Here is a 17226-nt window from a genome sequence, read left to right on the forward strand (position 1 = left end):
ATCACTGTTTTTCTACCGATTTTAAGGATTTGATAACAAATAAAGGAGTTTTAACCTGGAACTTTGACTTACGTTTTAAACAGTGGGCGCGTCAACATTATTCGCCTATTCAGCTGCTCGGCGACTCAAAGGCTTGACAGTCGCCAATAGTTGCTTTACACAGCTTTGTGTATGTATGTGTATATAGACACGTGTGTGTGTGTGTGTGTGTGTGTGTGTGTGTGTGTGTGTGTGTGTGTGTGTGTGTGTGTGTGTGTGTGTGTGTGTGTGTGTGTGTGTGTGTGTGTGTGCCCTCACAGAAGGAAGGTCACAGCAGGAGCTTTTCTCGAACGCATTTCCAATCAGTTTTTTACAAGAAGTGTAGCTCATACAACGGTATAAATGTATTCTTTGTGATACTTTATAAATATGAACCTCTAAAGATTTTGAGTTCATGCACATTGTGAAACAAGAATCTAAATATTTGTGTCACAATGATTTCTATAAAAGCATTTTGTTTATGGGGATAATGTGACAAATCTTTTGTGACCCTATTAATGATCAGTGATAATTGAAGAGGAACCCTGGCTCGGGACATTTTCATGACAAGTGTCAGCGCAGACATCTACTAACGAGAGAACATGTTTTATCATCATAAACACGGTGATGTGAAGCATCGTTAAAGTGTCACTTCAGTAATGCTGACTCATGTTTTTAATAATGACTTTAAAACACTCATTTCTGTGGTTTATTTTAAGTTTACAGAATATAACATGTGGTAAGACGACGAGTTTTACTTCTCACTGTCCGTGTTATGTGTATCTATTTATCATGTATGCTACTTTGCCGACAATGTTTCATTGTGTTCATGAAATAAACCAGACTTTCACTGTCTGCGTCTTTTACTGTTTTCTGCTTTTGTTCACTCCAAGTTTGACAAACCTACAGATATCCAGAGTTAACTCACTAACAATGTGGAGCAGTCTCAGTGTATTTAGCTGCTTTTTCCCTGAACACAACCAACTGAGAGAAACGCCTGTAGGCCTCACTTTGGTCATTTTGAACGCTGAAGGAGATTTGTTCCATAGACACCTTATACTAGTGTTTCCTGCACTACTATGTTCTATTTAAATCCAGATTCCTTTTATAGTTTGCAGTGAAATTTGTTAAACCGTTGCTTAATGGGACAGAAGTACACGTCACTCTTTACTAACACATTTATAGATGAGTTTATTGCTGAACGACACAGCTAGCAGTCTCACACACTCTTTAGGTTTTTCAACTTTTGTGTGTAATGGTTTAGTCTATCAAACCTTACCCTTTTCTCCCCAGTATCACAACAGTGTGACTCCCAAAGTACAGATCAGTAAACAACCAATGATTCTAAATCCAGAACAGAAAGATACAGTTGGAAGATGAATGATTGCGTTTTTATGATGTGTAGTAAAACGACCCCCTCTTCTTCTTCTCTGTGTTGGTGTTGTTCTTGACTACAGAGAATTGTTTTTACTAAAATGAAACATTTTCATCTGAAAATGTTTCATTTTATTTCACTGTAACACCCCCTCAATGCCATTTTTAGGTGATCCCATGTTTTCATATTTATGCTTTTGGCACTGAGGGTATCTGATACGCACGTTGTCACTGTGTTTTGTGCTACCAGCTGTGAGGGCTCTGCTTTTGCTTTGAGCAGTCTGTTTTTATTTTGTCTCGCGAGTGTGTGTTTTTCAAACCAGATCCTCCTCAGTTTGATTTTGTTACCACAAACTTTGTGTGAAGTTCACAACAGAGGTAAAGAGATTTAAACACACCAGTTTAAGGAGGCAGCGATTGGACCAGCTGCACAGGGCTGGTGAAGCAGAGAGTGTCGGGGGAGATGTGCAACAGAAGCAGAGGGAACATTTTACTAGATGATAAATGGCACATTTAGGTGATTAAGGATTTGTTGACAAGATTAAAAGACACGTCCGTCAGAGTTCAACAACATTACAGTTTGATTAAATAAAAAGTTTTTAAACTACACAAGGTTCATTTTCTCCTCTGATAGTAATCATATTAAACATGTCAAGAAAGAAAGAGTATAAAGAAAAATAGTAAATGTGTGTCTAATTAAACTCTTCCTGTGAACCTTATATCATCCTTTAATATGTTCGGTGTTACAAACTTGAAGAAGCACAGAAAAGATCATCAGACATTAATCTAATCAGTTTTCAGCCTTCATTCATATTGAAAAGTTGAAATCTTCCCTGCTAGACCCAAGTGCAGCGTTTAACACCGTTGGCCAGAACATTTTATTACAGCTATTATTAAATGGAGAGTCCTCTTCACACACTGAGGTTAATTATGAAGCTCCACAGGCTTCTGTGCAAAGACCAGTTCTGTTTACATTATACGTGCTTTAGAAGACATAGCATACATTTTCACTGCTATGCATATGATACCCACTTTTATTGGTTAAACTGCCGTCTTAGACACATAATGAGCTTTAATTTTCTGCTTCTAAGTTCAGATAAAACTGAGGTTATTGTAACGGGGCGTAAAAATCTTAGAAACACTGGCTAACAAGATCCTTACTCTGGATGGCATCGCCTTAAGCTGCCTGTTGCAGTCATTTGGCACATTATAAGTCAAATTGAAGCACACGATCCCAAAGCACAACATCAACATTTATTTATATACAAAAATGAAAATTCTTTTTACAGAAAAGAATTGTAACTTCACAATATTGCATTAAGATGAGCAGACAGATTTTAATCTCAGCATCGTGCACACAGATTTTTCAGGACACTGGAAGAGTTCCTGCCGTGGATTTAGATGTTAGTGTTGTGTGGATGATCCCATTCTGTGATCTTTGTGTTACTAACACTGATGCTTTTACACTTTAGGACCCTCGAGACCTCTGCTGCTCAGCCGTCCTGATCGCTGCCTCCACTTTAACCAGAGGCTGTAACCTCTGATCATTTCACCTGCACCGGCAGTAAAACTCTTCTCCAGAACCAAACGTGCCATAAACCCATCACAGCTTCATCATCAGCTCAGTCTCAGCAACATGCAGACGACCGAGCAGCAGAAACTCTGCAGGGAACGTCTGAAGTCTGTTCTTCAGTTTTCCCAGCTCACTGTTTATTGAACATGAGACAGAAAAATAACTTCACCTTTAATGTGAAACTTTTATCGCCTGTGACATGTTTGCAGGAAGTTTTCATGCTGTGATTTAGTGTCACATCCATAAATATCACTCAAGGTAAAAACTACAAGTCCCAGCATCCTCTGTGTTTAGGGAGGAGCAGTGAAAGTGAAAGTGTTGATTCTCCGTTCAGAGCAGCAGGAGGAGGAAGGTGGAGCTGAGGCAGGTGAGTGTTAACATGAATATGTTTCTTCTTATGACATAAAATAATTCCATGCTGTTCGTGTCTGTGGGTGAAACGTGAGGCCGGTCGGCTCCTCTGAGCGCTGGTTTCCTGTAAGTAGAGAGGAAGTGAGTTTAGCTGAGAGAGCAGGAGGAGAGTGAGAGCTGTGCTGAGGCAGGTGAGTGTTAACACCGCTCTGACATTACTGTGTCTCTGTGGCGGGAACAACAGGCTCCGTCAGTGGAGGCAAAAATAATCAGACTTTGGTTTTTCAAAGGAAACTACTTTATGTTGGGAGAAGCCGCGTGCTGATTGGATAACGGCTTTTCAATCTCAAGTTATTAGCCAATGAGCGCGCAGGTTCACAGTAAGACCCGCCCTTATCACGACTGGTTCTAAAACTAAAATGGCGACAGAAACTCGGTGAGTGGAGTTCAGGCTGACTTTATGAAAGTGCGACGTTTGAACCACTTCCTGTTCTCAGTCCCGGCGTCCTGATCACCGAGGTTTCTGTTGCTCTGATGTCTGATATTGATTATATCGGTAAACAGGCTGTAGGCAGAAACATCAGGTCTGATCTGAAAATCCCTTCAGAAACAAACTTTAAGAGTTTTATGTCCGTGTGAGGCCGCACGCTGATTGGATAACCACCTGTCAGTCTCAGGGTATTAGCCAATGAGCGCGCAGATTCACAGTAAGACCTTCGTCATTCTTTTAAACTAAAACATCGACAGTGAAACTGTAACGTGTCCTGTGATCTATAAACACTCTGTGATGAATAAGCTGAAGTCATTTTGAACCTGACAGTAGTTTCCTGTCACAGAGCTGAAGCTGCAGGCAGTTTTTGGCACCTTTATATTTAATTTATTCCAAAATAAATCAATAAAGGTAGAAAAGAACTCTCAGTGACATTAAAAATCTATTTTTAAACACAGATGTGACCAAGTGCAACAAATATAAGATGAGATGTTTACAGATATTTGAAGTATTGATCATATGTAGAACACAGAGCAGGTCCAATAACAGAGTCATGCTGCTCACAAACAGCAGTTTGGTTTCATGAGCTCACTTCCTGCAGTGATCCTCAGCTTCTCTCCAAAGGAGCCGTAACATGTGGGCTCCTCACCATGATGATGATCCCAAACACACTGAGTTCCTTCATCCACCTGATCATGTACTTATTAAATAATGTGATGTTTTTGGTGTTTTTTAAAGACTTTGAGCCTCTAAAATAACTGGTTTGGACTTTAGGGCCAAAGCTCCAACATTAGAAACCCGTCAGTGTGATGCTTCCAGTACAACAGCACCTCTGAGTGTGTGTGTTTACCTCTCAGACTAACTCCACCCTGACATCAAGAAGATGGAGGAAGAGGACGGAGCAGCATCTGCAGCATCCAGCTGTGTGTCTGTGAGGAGTGACCGGTCCAAAGAAATATTTCCTCCAGGCTTCAGTCATGAACCTGCACCAACAATGTTCTTCAATCATGGAGCTCAGCTGACCATGTAAGAGAGCTGCTGACTCAGAGTTCAAAGGTTGTTTCTATAAATGTTCTGCCAGTGACATCATAACTTAACCTAACACTGGTCTGTGTATGAAGTATCATTTAGTGGCCGTTGTTAAAGTTGTATAATGATGATGCTAGTTTGGGGTGTATTTTCCTGCTGATGCAAATGCATCTACTTTGCCCTTTGTCTGGTGCTTTGGACAAAGACGTCCAATGAAACTCAGAACAACACAGTTTGCACCACCAGCAGGCAGAGGAAGTGGCTGACATCCAGAAATCCTACCAGTGGCTGAACAAAGCTGGACTGAAAGACAGCACAGAGGCACTAATCATGGCAGCACAGGAACAAGCTCCGAGCACAAGACCCATAGAGCCCGGGGTCTACATGGCTCTTTTTGGGGGGGTTGTGTTGTATTAATAGTGACTTTGTTTCTTTGGACCAAAATCTTTTGTTTTTCAGTTCAGTTGCAACATTGACTAACACTAATGCAGGGGTCGGCAACCTGCGGCTCTTTAGTCCTTACAGTGCGGCTCCTCGTGGTTTGGGAAAATAAATTAGAAGTATTTAGCTGAAGTGTATTTTATTTATGTTCTTTTTTAACTTGTAGTTCTAAATTGGAAGATTATTGTGATATTGAAATATAAAAAGAAAATTATATTTTTTATTTTTTCATCGTTCAAATAAGCGTCACACTCGTGGAAACCGGTGTACCCGCCGAAACGCCGTGCATTTATCGAGACTTTCAGCCCCAGGTAGGCCAATTATGGATCTTCGGATCCACATTATGTCAGCAGCTGTTCTCCACCGTGAACTATGTTAAAAACAAACACCGCTCACGCCTCACAGACGACAGCTTACAGTCCTGTAAAGATGAAAGTGACTTCGTACAGCCCCGACCTGCAGACGCTGTGCGCAGAGGTTCAGGAGCAGAAGTCCCGTTGTAAACATATCACGGCAGACCCGACGATGTTTGCATGAACACGCTTTTCAGCTTCTCTTTATTGACCACTTTTCACACGGTTGCTGTACGCACACAGCCGGCTGTAGCTTTGCAGCTCACAGGCCGACACACACCAACACAACAGCACAGACGTTAAGGCGGCGAGGCGTGATTGCGGGTGCCGCTCAGGTGCGTCCGCCTCCCCTGCAGCGGCGCTGCAGACCACGCCCCGCCACACACATTAACCAGGTAAAATACATATTTAGGCAGAATTTTGCAAATATCTATTTTTCATCTTTCAGCAGCATAGAGCTTTTTTTCCAATTATTTTTTAAAAGTCAGGTCAAGGCTCCAAAAGCCCAAAGGAGATATAAGGGTGGCGGCTCACAGCAGCTTTTGTTTGCTACATCATTTTAGTTCAGCTGGGTGTCTTTCCTTTGGTTATATTTCTTTAAGAGTTCAAATGTGTTCATTACATAAATAACCTGTAATTTTCTCTGTAGCACTTCATGGATTTCATAAGCAACACACCTTAGTTGTTCACACAAAGCATAAAGGTAAAAAACAGTATATACAGTGTTATCTTCATTCTAGATGTCAAAAAGTATTTGTGGCTCCCAGTGTTTTCTTTTGCGTGGAAACTGGCTCCAAATGGCTCTTTGGGTCCTGAAGGTTGCTGACCCCTGACCTAATGGTATATTTTTTTTAGCTGGATCGTTCTATAAAAACATGAATCAAATCTGAGAAAAGTTTCCACCTGACCTGTTGAATGTTATTGACGCCAGAAGTTTGCCTTCATACTGTGTTTCTTGCATGCCTTTTGTGGTGTACTAATTGATGTGAAATGAATGCAATGTGGTTGTGTTTGCAGAGGTCAGAGGTCACAGTCTCCAGCATCCAGCTGTGTGTCTGTGAGGAGTGACTGGTCCAAAGACAGACCTCCAAACTTCAGTCATGAACCTGCAGCAACAATGTTCTTCAATCATGGAGCTCAGCTGACCATGTAAGAGAGCTGCTGACTCAGAGTTCAAAGGTTGTTTCTATAAATGTTCTACCAGTGACATCATAAATGATTCCTAATGGTGGTCCGGGTACGATAATGCTAGTATCAATCGTAGTAGTAATGCAATCCAAGGTAATGATTTCTTCTCTGTTGCTGTGAACGTCTCTGCAGCCGTCTGTACTCTAATCTGAGACAACTATTACTGACAGAAACCATCACATCATCCAGTTTGTGTGTTTGCAGCTGCTTAAAAGATTTTAAAGAGAGATTAATCAGTAATTCATGTGATGTGTTTGTGTTTGCAGAGGTCAGAGGTCACAGTCTCCAGCATCCAGCTGTGTGTCTGTGAGGAGTGACTGGTCCAAAAACAGACCTCCAGTCTTCAGTCATGAACCTGCAGCAACAACGTTCTTCAATCATGGAGCTCAGCTGACCATGTAAGAGAGCTGCTGACTCATTTACGGGTGTTTGAAATTCTGTGACCACTTTGTAATTTTAGTTTATATTTTAAAGTGTTTTTATTTGTAGTTGCCTGTATTTTTATTACACTGTGTGTAACGTGGTGGTTTGTGCTGTTTGGGATTGTTTTGGTGTATTTGTGTCAGAACATCAGATAAATGATTTCGTCACATTTTAAAAGAAAGTATCAGGATAATAATCTGAACTGAGTCATCAGAAATAGAAAGATGGTCTCAACAGGCCACTGAGCTGATCTCCAAAGAAATGCAGAAGATTGAAGAGTCCGAGGCTGTTTATTTGTCACAGGCATCGTCATACACGTACAACACAGTGAAATGTGCTGAGCTGCTCCTGTGACTGGACAAAACATTAGAAACAATCATTAAATGAAATAATGAAACATTGTGCAGATGTAATGTTAAAGTGCTTTGTGCCACATTAGCACAGCATGTACTGACAGAGCAGTGCAAGCAGAACAAAGCAAATGAGCAAAGTGATGTAAAGAGAGTAACTGAACAGAGTGAGCAGAGTAATATCAGCAGTAATGAAGCAGCAGGATCAGTGTAGCAGCGTGTGACGTCATAATGAATCAGGTATGATCTGAAATATGACAGTGAGACAAGAACATGATGTAAGGTCCTGTTTAAACCCTGATGGTGATGCTATGAGGGGAGCATGTTCTGATTTAGGACTTGGATGGTCTGAGGATAGAAGCTCCTCTCTGTTTGTGTCCTGATGGTGCAGAAGCTTCTGCCTGATTGGCTCTGTGATGAAGGCTTTTACTGTGGAGTTTGTAGGCTGATCACTCTGTGTTTAATAAGACAGGCAGGAACAGCAAAGGAAACTTGGATTCTGAACTCAAACACAAGTTTCTCCACTTTGACTTTTCTCTGTGACCATCAGAGCTTCTACACAGTGTCATCAAATCTGGATGTTTGTCACTGACAGTCAATGATTTTAGTGATAAAGAAATGTGTTCACAGAGGGAGGAAGAGGAAGAGGAGTGGTGTCTGTGAGGAGGAGCAGCTGTCCTGCTGTGCTTTGTGTCAGGACGTCCTGAAGGATCCAGTCTCTACCAGCTGTGGACACTGGTTCTGCAGACAGTGCATCTCCTCATACTGGGACCAGTCTGCTTCATCAGGAGACTGGTCCTGTCCCCAGTGTGGAGAAAGATCCAGAAGCAGAGCTGGACTGCAGACAGCCAGTCAGAGCAGCTGTGTACAAAGTAAGACTGAACATCTGTCTGCTGATGGACTCATTTCTGAAAACTGGACTTCTTGTTGTTGTTCAGACATTGAAGAGTTTTCTTTCTGTTTTTCTTTCTTTCAGCAGATGTTGGTCTGCAGGAGGTTTTAGATGAACATAAGATCAGTCTGAGGAGGAGATGTGAACGTGTGACTGAAGGAAGTGATGAAACAGGAAGTAGAACCCTCCTCAACAGGATCTACACTGAGCTCTACATCACAGAGGGACAGAGTGAAGAGGTTCATAGCCAACATGAGGTGAGGCAGCTGGAGACAGCTTCCAAGATGGACGCCCTCCATGACACTCCAATCAGGTGCCAGGACATCTTTAAAGCCTTACCTGACCAACAGAGACCCATCAGAGTGGTTCTGACCAACGGCGTGGCTGGTGTTGGAAAAACCTTCTCAGTGCAGAAGTTCACTCTGGACTGGGCAGAGGGCTTGGAGAACCAACATGTCAGTGTGGTGGTTCTGCTTTCATTCAGGGAGCTGAACCTGATCAGAGAGGAGCAGTACAGTCTTCTGGAGCTGCTCCATGTTTTCCATCCAACACTACAGAAGGTCACAGCAGAGAAGCTGGCTGTCTCTCAGCTTTTGTTCATCTTTGACGGCCTGGATGAAAGCAGACTTTCATTGGATTTCACCAACAGGAAGCTGCTGTCTGATGTCACACAGAAGTCATCAGTCAGCCAGCTGCTGACAAACCTCATCCAGGGGAATCTGCTTCCCTCGGCTCTCGTCTGGATAACTTCCCGACCTGCAGCGGCCAATCAGATCCCTCCTACATGTGTTGACAGGCTAACAGAAGTACGAGGCTTCACTGACGCCCAGAAGGAGGAGTACTTCAGGAGGAGATTCAGTGATGAAGAGCTGTCCAGCAGAATCATCTCCCACATGAAGACATCCAGGAGCCTCCACATCATGTGTAGAATCCCAGTCTTCTGCTGGATCACTGCTACAGTTCTGGAGCACATGTTGACTACAGAGCAGAGAGGAGAGCTGCCCAAGACCCTGACTGACATGTACTCACACTTCCTGCTGGTTCAGACAAAGAGGAAGAAGAACAAGTACCACGAGGGACATGAGACGAGTCCACAGGAGCTGACGGAGGCTGACAGGGAAGTTCTTCTGAAGCTGGGGAGGCTGGCGTTTGAACACCTGGAGAAAGGAAACATCATGTTCTACCAAGAAGACCTGGAGCAGTGTGGTCTGGATGTGACAGAGGCCTCGGTGTACTCAGGAGTTTGTACAGAGATCTTCAAAAGAGAGTGTGTGATCTTCCAGAAACCAGTCTACTGCTTTGTTCATCTGAGCATCCAGGAGTTTCTGGCTGCAGTCTACATGTTCCACTGTTTCACCAACAGGAAGTCAGAGGTGCTGAAGGACTTCCTGGGAAAAAAATACAAAGAGTCATCTCTGGATGACTTCCTTAAACGAGCCATGGAGAAATCCCTCCAGAGTAAAAATGGCCACCTGGACCTGTTTGTCCGCTTCCTTCATGGCCTCTGTCTGGAGTCCAACCAGAGACTCTTAGGAGGTCTGCTGGGTCAGACAGAGAACAGTCCAGAAACCATCCAGAGAGTCATCAAGAACCTGAAGAATAACAAGAAGTTTAAATCCTGTCCTGACAGAAGCATCAACATCTTCCACTGTCTGATGGAGATGAACGACCTCTCAGTACATCAGGAGATCCAAGAGTTCCTGAAGTCAGAGAACAAATCAAAGGAACTCTCTGAGATCCACTGCTCAGCTCTGGCCTTCATGCTGCAGATGTCAGAGGAGGTTCTGGATGAGTTTGACCTGCAGAAGTACAAAGCTTCAAAGGAGGGACGACTGAGACTGATTCCAGCTGTGAGGAACTGCAGAAAGGCTCGGTGAGTCCAGATGTGATCATTACATCATTGATCAGTGTCGGTTAATAGTTTAATCTTTAAATTAAAAACACAGTCCTTGGTTATAAAGTGCTTTACAAACACCAACGTTACGGCTAACAGCTGGATTCTCCAGTTTCAGTGCAGCTAGCCAAACAACAAAGAGCCACTTGCTGCTAAAGACAGAGTGAAAGTGGACGGTATATCCTCCATTCTTCATGTAAAACACATGCAATGAATTGTAATGCACCATCTGTGTTTACCTTCATGCAGTTTTCTCTTTATGGTGGACTTGGATATTTAAATGTTTACCTCCTGGAGAGTCTTGTTCACTTGATTAGTTTTTGTGAAGAGGATTCTCCTCACCCCGTCTCCAAGGGAGACACCAGCTACCCTTCAGAGAAAATTTATTTGCCCCACTTGTAACCACGATCTGGTTCTTCCCGTCACTGCCCACAGCTCGTGACCATAGGTGAGGGCAGGGACGTAGATCGACCGGTAAATTTAGAGCTTCGCTGTCATGCTCAGCTCTCTCTCTCTTCACCACGACAGACCGGTACAGCGTCCACCTCACTGTTACCGCAGCAACAGTCTGTCTGTTGATTCCTGCTCCCCTCCCCCTTCTTTACACGACCCTGAGACTCCTCCACCTGGGGCAGGAACGTCTCTGAGCCAGAGTGGGCACTCCACCCTTTCCCAGCTGAGGACCATGGCCTCAGATGCTGATCCTCATTCACACGGCTTCACACTCTGCTGAGAACAGCTCCACTGTGAGCTGCAGGCCATCACCTGATGAAGCCAACAGAACCACATCCTCTGTGAAAACAGAGACGAGACTCTGGCTCTATCCCAATTCAGGGTCTGCAGCCTTAAAGGACGCATTTTAAGGCCGATTACATCACAGCGACGCGACGAAGGTCGCTGCTCGAAATGTGGCCCTCAAATGCATCCTTAATTTCGCTGAATTTTAAGGACGTAGCGGTGTAGACTTCATATAGTATACTACTATACTATACACTATTATTAGTATAGTCTACTACTATACTATACACTATTATTAGTATAGTATACTATTATACTATACACTATTATTAGTGTAGTCTACTATTATACTGTACATATCTGTTTTTAACAGGGAATCTTGATCCTGTTACATTTGACTTCTGTTGAGCTTCTTGAATTGTCACCTTCAGTTCCTTTCCTTTACTCTTCCAGTGTCTTTGGTTTAAATGTATTTACCCTGATAACTGCATATGAAACAGTTCACCTCTTGTCACTCACTATTATCTGTTTGCCATAAAAGTGTTGGTGATGTGTTGGGAGAATCATTATTTTCAGTCTCTTCGTATAAACATAGTGAGGCAAAGATGTGGGTCGTGGTCCCTGATAATCAGACGTGTCTGTGTTCTGTTACATGTGACGTTAGAGAGGTTTTAGTGGAGATAAAAACAGGACCAACATCACTCGTGACTGCTTTCCTGTCTTCACAGTGTGTTTACTGTTGGAGCTCGTCCTCCTGTTGCATCTGTCACAGCTGTTACGCTCCTCTGTGACTCCTCCTCTGTCTGCTGTCACACTGCAGGAGTTTTTGGTCATGGCGTGTGAATAACTGCCGAGGTCGGCTAGGACGACGACACCACTCGTTGTCAGACCCTGTCACGCTGTCTGGTGTCATCTTTAGCCGAGGTTATTAAGTACTTCAAAATGAAACCAGTCTCTGTTTTCAGTCTCCGCCCTCTTTTGCAGCTTTGAGCCAGGTTGTAACACCTGTTAAAGTCACCACCTGTTGTGACCGGGGAGTGAGATGAGTGTGAGAAAGATGAAAACAACGTCTCATTCTGACTAGTTACTGGGAACTGATGTGTGATGATGCAATAACAAAGATGACTGTTTCTATGATTTTCTGTTTTCTTAATTGTTTTTATTGATGATAAGGACAGGCAGAGGAGATTGGATGGATTTACTTTGTTTTATTCTTTTGCACTGAAATGGAGTCCAGTGTACAGTCCTTGGTGTTGCACATTTTAATATGTTTTAGCTGAGACTGTAGTGGGCACTCTTTAAATGTCGGGTCAGTTTGTCACGTTAGAGCCTATTTGTGCCTGTTAGTGCTGACGATGACTTTAGACCGAGCTGACTGAGGGGTCTAAGCTCATGATGCCACCAGCAACACCCGGGTCATGCTGCAGAGTTTTCAAACCCCGCTGACACCCGACATAATTTACTCAGGTTACATCAGGTGATCTAAGAAAGGCCGCTTAGAAAGAAAAGCGAGTGCACTGCTTTAAGTTTCTTGAAGATGTTTAATACGAACATTCAGCTTCTTCACTTCTAAAACCAGAAAGTGGAGAGTCCCAGATTTTAATCCTAGTGGGAGTGTCCCTTAAGAGGGTCGCTGACCAACTATTGATCATGTGGCTCATCACATGAGCCAAGCTGTGAAAAAGGGTGTGGGTGATTATCAGCAGAGGTTTCAAGAGATGAAACGTCTTCAAGAAACTTAAAGAAGTCACTTTTCTTTCCAGGCTCCTTAGATTACCATGACTGTATGATGAGAACCTGCACAGACATATCAGGTGAAGTTTTCAGTGTTTTGGTTCAGTTTAATGTAAAAATGGAGATGAAACGCATATAAAGGCTCGTTTACACCACTGAGCCCTGCTCTAAAACACTGACACAGATCTGTCTGTGAAGCTGGCTTTAACAAATAAGAGCTTAAAGTTTTAAACACATGTTTAGCGCCGAACTGTCCACTTTACTGTCTGTAGCAGGAAGTGGCTGTTTGGCACTGAAACGGGAGAATCCAGCTGTTAGCCGTGATGTTGTGTTTGTAAAGCTCTTCATAAACGAGGACTGTGGAGGAGGAGAGCCTGTGTGAGTCAGGTGGTTCACCGGCCGAGTGTATCAGCGGCAGAAACAGCTGATCAGCGCCGTTTTATGCAGTAAAATAATCTTTCTGTTCCCAAACACATCCACACAGTTTACAACATAACAGCCCACTACATGCACATCTCACCGCAAACATGCATAAACTTAAACATAAAATATGTCCTGTACCTGTGTGATCTCTTTAAGTAACTCACAGAATATCAACACTAACGCCACAAGTTTGTTGGTATTTTAACATTTTAACCATTGATTTTGAATTAAAACCAACAGTTAATATATTTTTGCACCAGAGGAAAGAGCAGCAGAAATATTAAGACAGATAAATCATTCTGTCTTCAGTCTCCATGAACAGCATCAACATCCTCTGGTGAAATTTCTCTTTCCTCCTTAAAATATATTAAATGTCAGTTTAATTCCAGATTAATGGTTAAAACATGTATGTCACATATGAACATGAGGAAATAAAGAAAAGTGACTGATTCAGTTCCATATATGCTCCAGGGAGGCGTTAAGGTTCATTGAAATTGTTCAGTTATTAAACTTTAATCTGAGCCGAGCTGACTTCCTCAGGAACAAATAAACACCGAGATAAACTTCACCTTACAGATATAATCTAAATGAATCATATCCAATCTCAGAGAGTTGACAGTCAGCTGTGTGCTGGGAGACATGTCTGTCTGCAGTGTATGAGCTCTGACCGCTCTCCAAAAATGTCGGAGTGAATACATTAATATTAAAAGTGTAACTGGTGACACAGAAACAGAGGATTTAAGAAGTTTAAGTGTAGGTCGGGTCCACACATGTCCAAACACCTGTGCGTAGTCCTGCTTGTTACTCAGAAACGAACACTAATAAAATGGCCATAAGGCCAAAGCAATGGTTTTGACTGGTGTTGACCCCGCCCCCACCCTGAGTGTGGATGCTGAGAGAAGGGCCAGCTGTGAATATGAGGCTGTGGGAGCAGATGGAGAGAGAGTATGTCGGGGTATCCCAGTACAAGCTTTACTGGGGTCAGAAATTAGACAGACTCCAGTTCCTTTGTTTGATTTATCTAGTTTGATGTTAGGAAAGAGATTCATGAGATGGAAAAACCTCCCAGTCTACTGAGATTCAGAAATGATTTGTACACATGGAAACTCCCTGAGTGGGAACAAAGAGTGTCCTGTCAGGAAGAGCATTTGGAATATGGATGTTGAGGATGTGACAGTGCCTGAAATCCTGCTGCTGTTCTGAACCATAGTTTCTGATCTGAAGGTCAAACAGAGTCATGATGGTTGTTTCTATTTGTTCCTTTTTAGTTTAGTTCCCCTGAAATCAGATGTGATATCAGCAGCTCTGAGTTCATTCATCATTACTGTCCAGTGATGAGATTTCTGCTCCGTTTGGTGACAGTCAGCAGATTTTTCCTGCGTGTGGACGTGAACAGTCGTACCTGACAGCAGCAGGTAGCAAACAGAGATCGTCTTTCCAGCTGGAACTCTTCACTGAGCTGAACTCATTCAAAATGTTCTAGATTCAAGACAGGAAACAGTCCACATGTGTGTCTTCACTTTGACTCTGGATCAGATCTCACTGACAGACTGTGGACATTATGGAAGCCTAAATGTGACGCCATCTTCCTCCTTCATCTGCAGATTAAAGCCAAACAAAGATTCTCATTAAAAGTCTGCAGGTCTGAGAGAGACTCAATCGTTGTGTCATGTCAAACACAGTAAGAGGAGCTGAAGCACAGATGTGAAGAGCAGATGTTCATCAGATTATGACCTCACTCTGTTTTGTCTTCATATACATTCAGTCTGTGTTTATAATGCAGACTTTCTGCTTTTATAATAACATATTTTATATTTTCTGTAATCTCAGACTGGCTGACTGTGGACTCTCAGGGACTCACTGTGAAGTTGTGGCCTCGGCTCTGAAGTCCATCCCCTCCCATCTGACAGAGCTGGACATTAGTAACAACGAGCTGCAGGATTCAGGAGTGAAGCTTCTGTGTGCTGGACTGGAGAGTCCAAACTGTCGACTGGAGACTCTGAGGTGAGTTCACTGACTGCAGCTGTTGTTGTTTTTCTATATTTCAGGCTACAGAGACTTTGAGCTTGTGTGGAAACAGAGAGAGAAAAGAAAGACATGAATGTCAAAGCTAATAAAGGTGAAGTTAGGAGCTGTGATGATGTTCATGTATCAGAAGCTGATCGGGCTGCTACAGAGACGACCCACACAGCTGCTGTGGTGAGGTTTGTGTTAAAGCAGAGGAACACAGGCCCAAACATGACAGCAAAGCAGGATTCAGGCTCTGTGAGAGGATTTCAAACAGAAGCTGGAGAAGAGAAAGGACTACAGAAAGAAGGCAGCTGAGACCAGTCCAAGTGTTTCCATGGAGCCCAGTCTAACATTCATTTATACACTAACGTACAGAAGTGAACGGGAAAATGAATCCATAGTTTCAAATGTAGAAATAGTTCTCAGTTCATTTACAGAGTTTAATACAGTTCATGAGGAAATGTTCAGTTCGATTCAATTCGATTGGAATCTGGGAAATTTTGCCTCAGACAGAAATATTATAATTCAGTACATTTACATATTTTTGTGTCTATAAAAGGGAAGCTGACACTTTCGAGCAGTTCACTGCCTAACCCCACAGAGACTGTCAGTCTGGACTTTTCTTTATTTCTATTGGCTGTCAGTGAGATTTCAGAGCAATCAGAGACTGTGGGTCTGTGTATGAAGTATAATTCATGTGCAGTTGTTGAAGTTGTAGAATGAGAAATGGCAGTTTGGGGTATTTCCTGCTTTCATTGTCCTGCTTGTGCTGATGAAAATGTTTATTGACGTGTGAATTCATTCTTCAACGCTCGATTCTGCCTGAACAACGTGAAAACTTTGCTTTTCTTTGTGTAACACAATTCAACGCACTGAAGCATCGACTTGTTTCATTATTACACAACAGCAGACTGGTGTCTAATAAACAGTGAATGATGCAGAAACAGATGTTTGAAGCTGTTCTTGGAGTACACTGAGAGAGAGAGAGCTGTGCAGGCAGGAACAGCCAAAGTCAGAGAGAATTCATGACGATGTTTATGTGAAGCGTAGTTTGGATCTTCTTTTGCTGCTGGTTCAGTCAATATTGTTTGGAGAGAGATAAAACTAACAGCTTCAGAATCGAGCGCAAAAAGGACGTAAACACAAAGCGTGGACCCGCCGAAACATCAGAATCAGCGAGCTGTCGGCTTTCAGCCCCGACCGTGTCCGTGCCGTCAGTGAGAAAGGCGACATCTCACTGATTCTGATGTGTCGGCGGGTCCGAGCTTTGTGTTTACGTCTCTGTGCAGAATCCGTGTTCCTGCTCTCATTCACTGTTTCAGCTGTTTGGTGGTTGTTAAAGTTTTGTGAGGTTTAACCTGAGATTCTGACATTTCGGGCAAAATAAATTAATATTAAAAAATTGATTCAGGATTTTAATTAATCAATATCACGTTATCCAAGCCAGAATCGATTTTAATCGATGAATCGATTATTAAAACCCACTCCTAATTCAAAGCACTGAAGCATCGACTTGTTCCATTATCCAACAAAGTGCAACACTGAAAGAACATCATCCATAAATATTGAGTAAGAACTGGACTCTCATACAGCGAGACTCAAATGCCTTTAAACATCAGCTTATCCTGCTGATCCAAGTCCAACACTGAGTTTGTAAAAACATGTTTGTCAATCATTTTGTTTGGTTTCTGAGGAAAAGATTCAATAAGTTGCTGCTAATACACAACATTTCATCATATTTCCTCATAACCCTCTTTTGTCTGACCATTTGATCCCATTTGAATTTGCAATAAAGGATCCACAGAGTTTGGTGACAATAATGACAGTAGATGTTTGTGTGAAAGTGCTGGAAGCAAATGAGTGTGTGATGTTCTTTCAGTGTTGCACTTTGTAGACGCTCCCTGAGCACTGGTCTCACAGCCAGCTGCACATAGAGACCAGTGTT

At 42.7% G+C, this 17226-nt stretch overlaps 1 protein-coding gene across 6 annotated transcripts in view; it reads left to right on the forward strand.

Moving 5' to 3' along the window:
* The window catches only part of LOC113016964 (NACHT, LRR and PYD domains-containing protein 12-like), a 184310-nt gene extending 169011 nt beyond the window's left edge, over nucleotides 1–15299 (forward strand). The window contains exons 1-7 of one of the 6 annotated variants that reach the window (XM_026160205.1): nucleotides 3298–3332; nucleotides 4664–4832; nucleotides 6647–6778; nucleotides 7084–7215; nucleotides 8221–8462; nucleotides 8567–10355; nucleotides 15102–15299. In XM_026160205.1, coding sequence (XP_026015990.1) covers nucleotides 4690–4832; nucleotides 6647–6778; nucleotides 7084–7215; nucleotides 8221–8462; nucleotides 8567–10355; nucleotides 15102–15279 — 2616 coding nt within the window. In that variant the 5' untranslated portion in view covers nucleotides 3298–3332; nucleotides 4664–4689 and the 3' untranslated portion in view covers nucleotides 15280–15299. Of the gene's footprint in view, nucleotides 1–3297; nucleotides 3333–3383; nucleotides 3508–4663; nucleotides 4833–6646; nucleotides 6779–7083; nucleotides 7216–8220; nucleotides 8463–8566; nucleotides 10356–15101 lie in introns of those variants that run through there. The other 5 variants (XM_026160208.1, XM_026160206.1, XM_026160211.1 and 2 more) reach the window with 5 other exon arrangements.
* The last annotated feature ends 1927 nt before the right edge of the window (nucleotides 15300–17226 follow it).

The sequence above is a fragment of the Astatotilapia calliptera genome, chromosome 23 (genome assembly GCF_900246225.1).
Source record: "Astatotilapia calliptera chromosome 23, fAstCal1.2, whole genome shotgun sequence".
Classification (NCBI taxonomy): Eukaryota; Metazoa; Chordata; class Actinopteri; order Cichliformes; family Cichlidae; genus Astatotilapia; species Astatotilapia calliptera.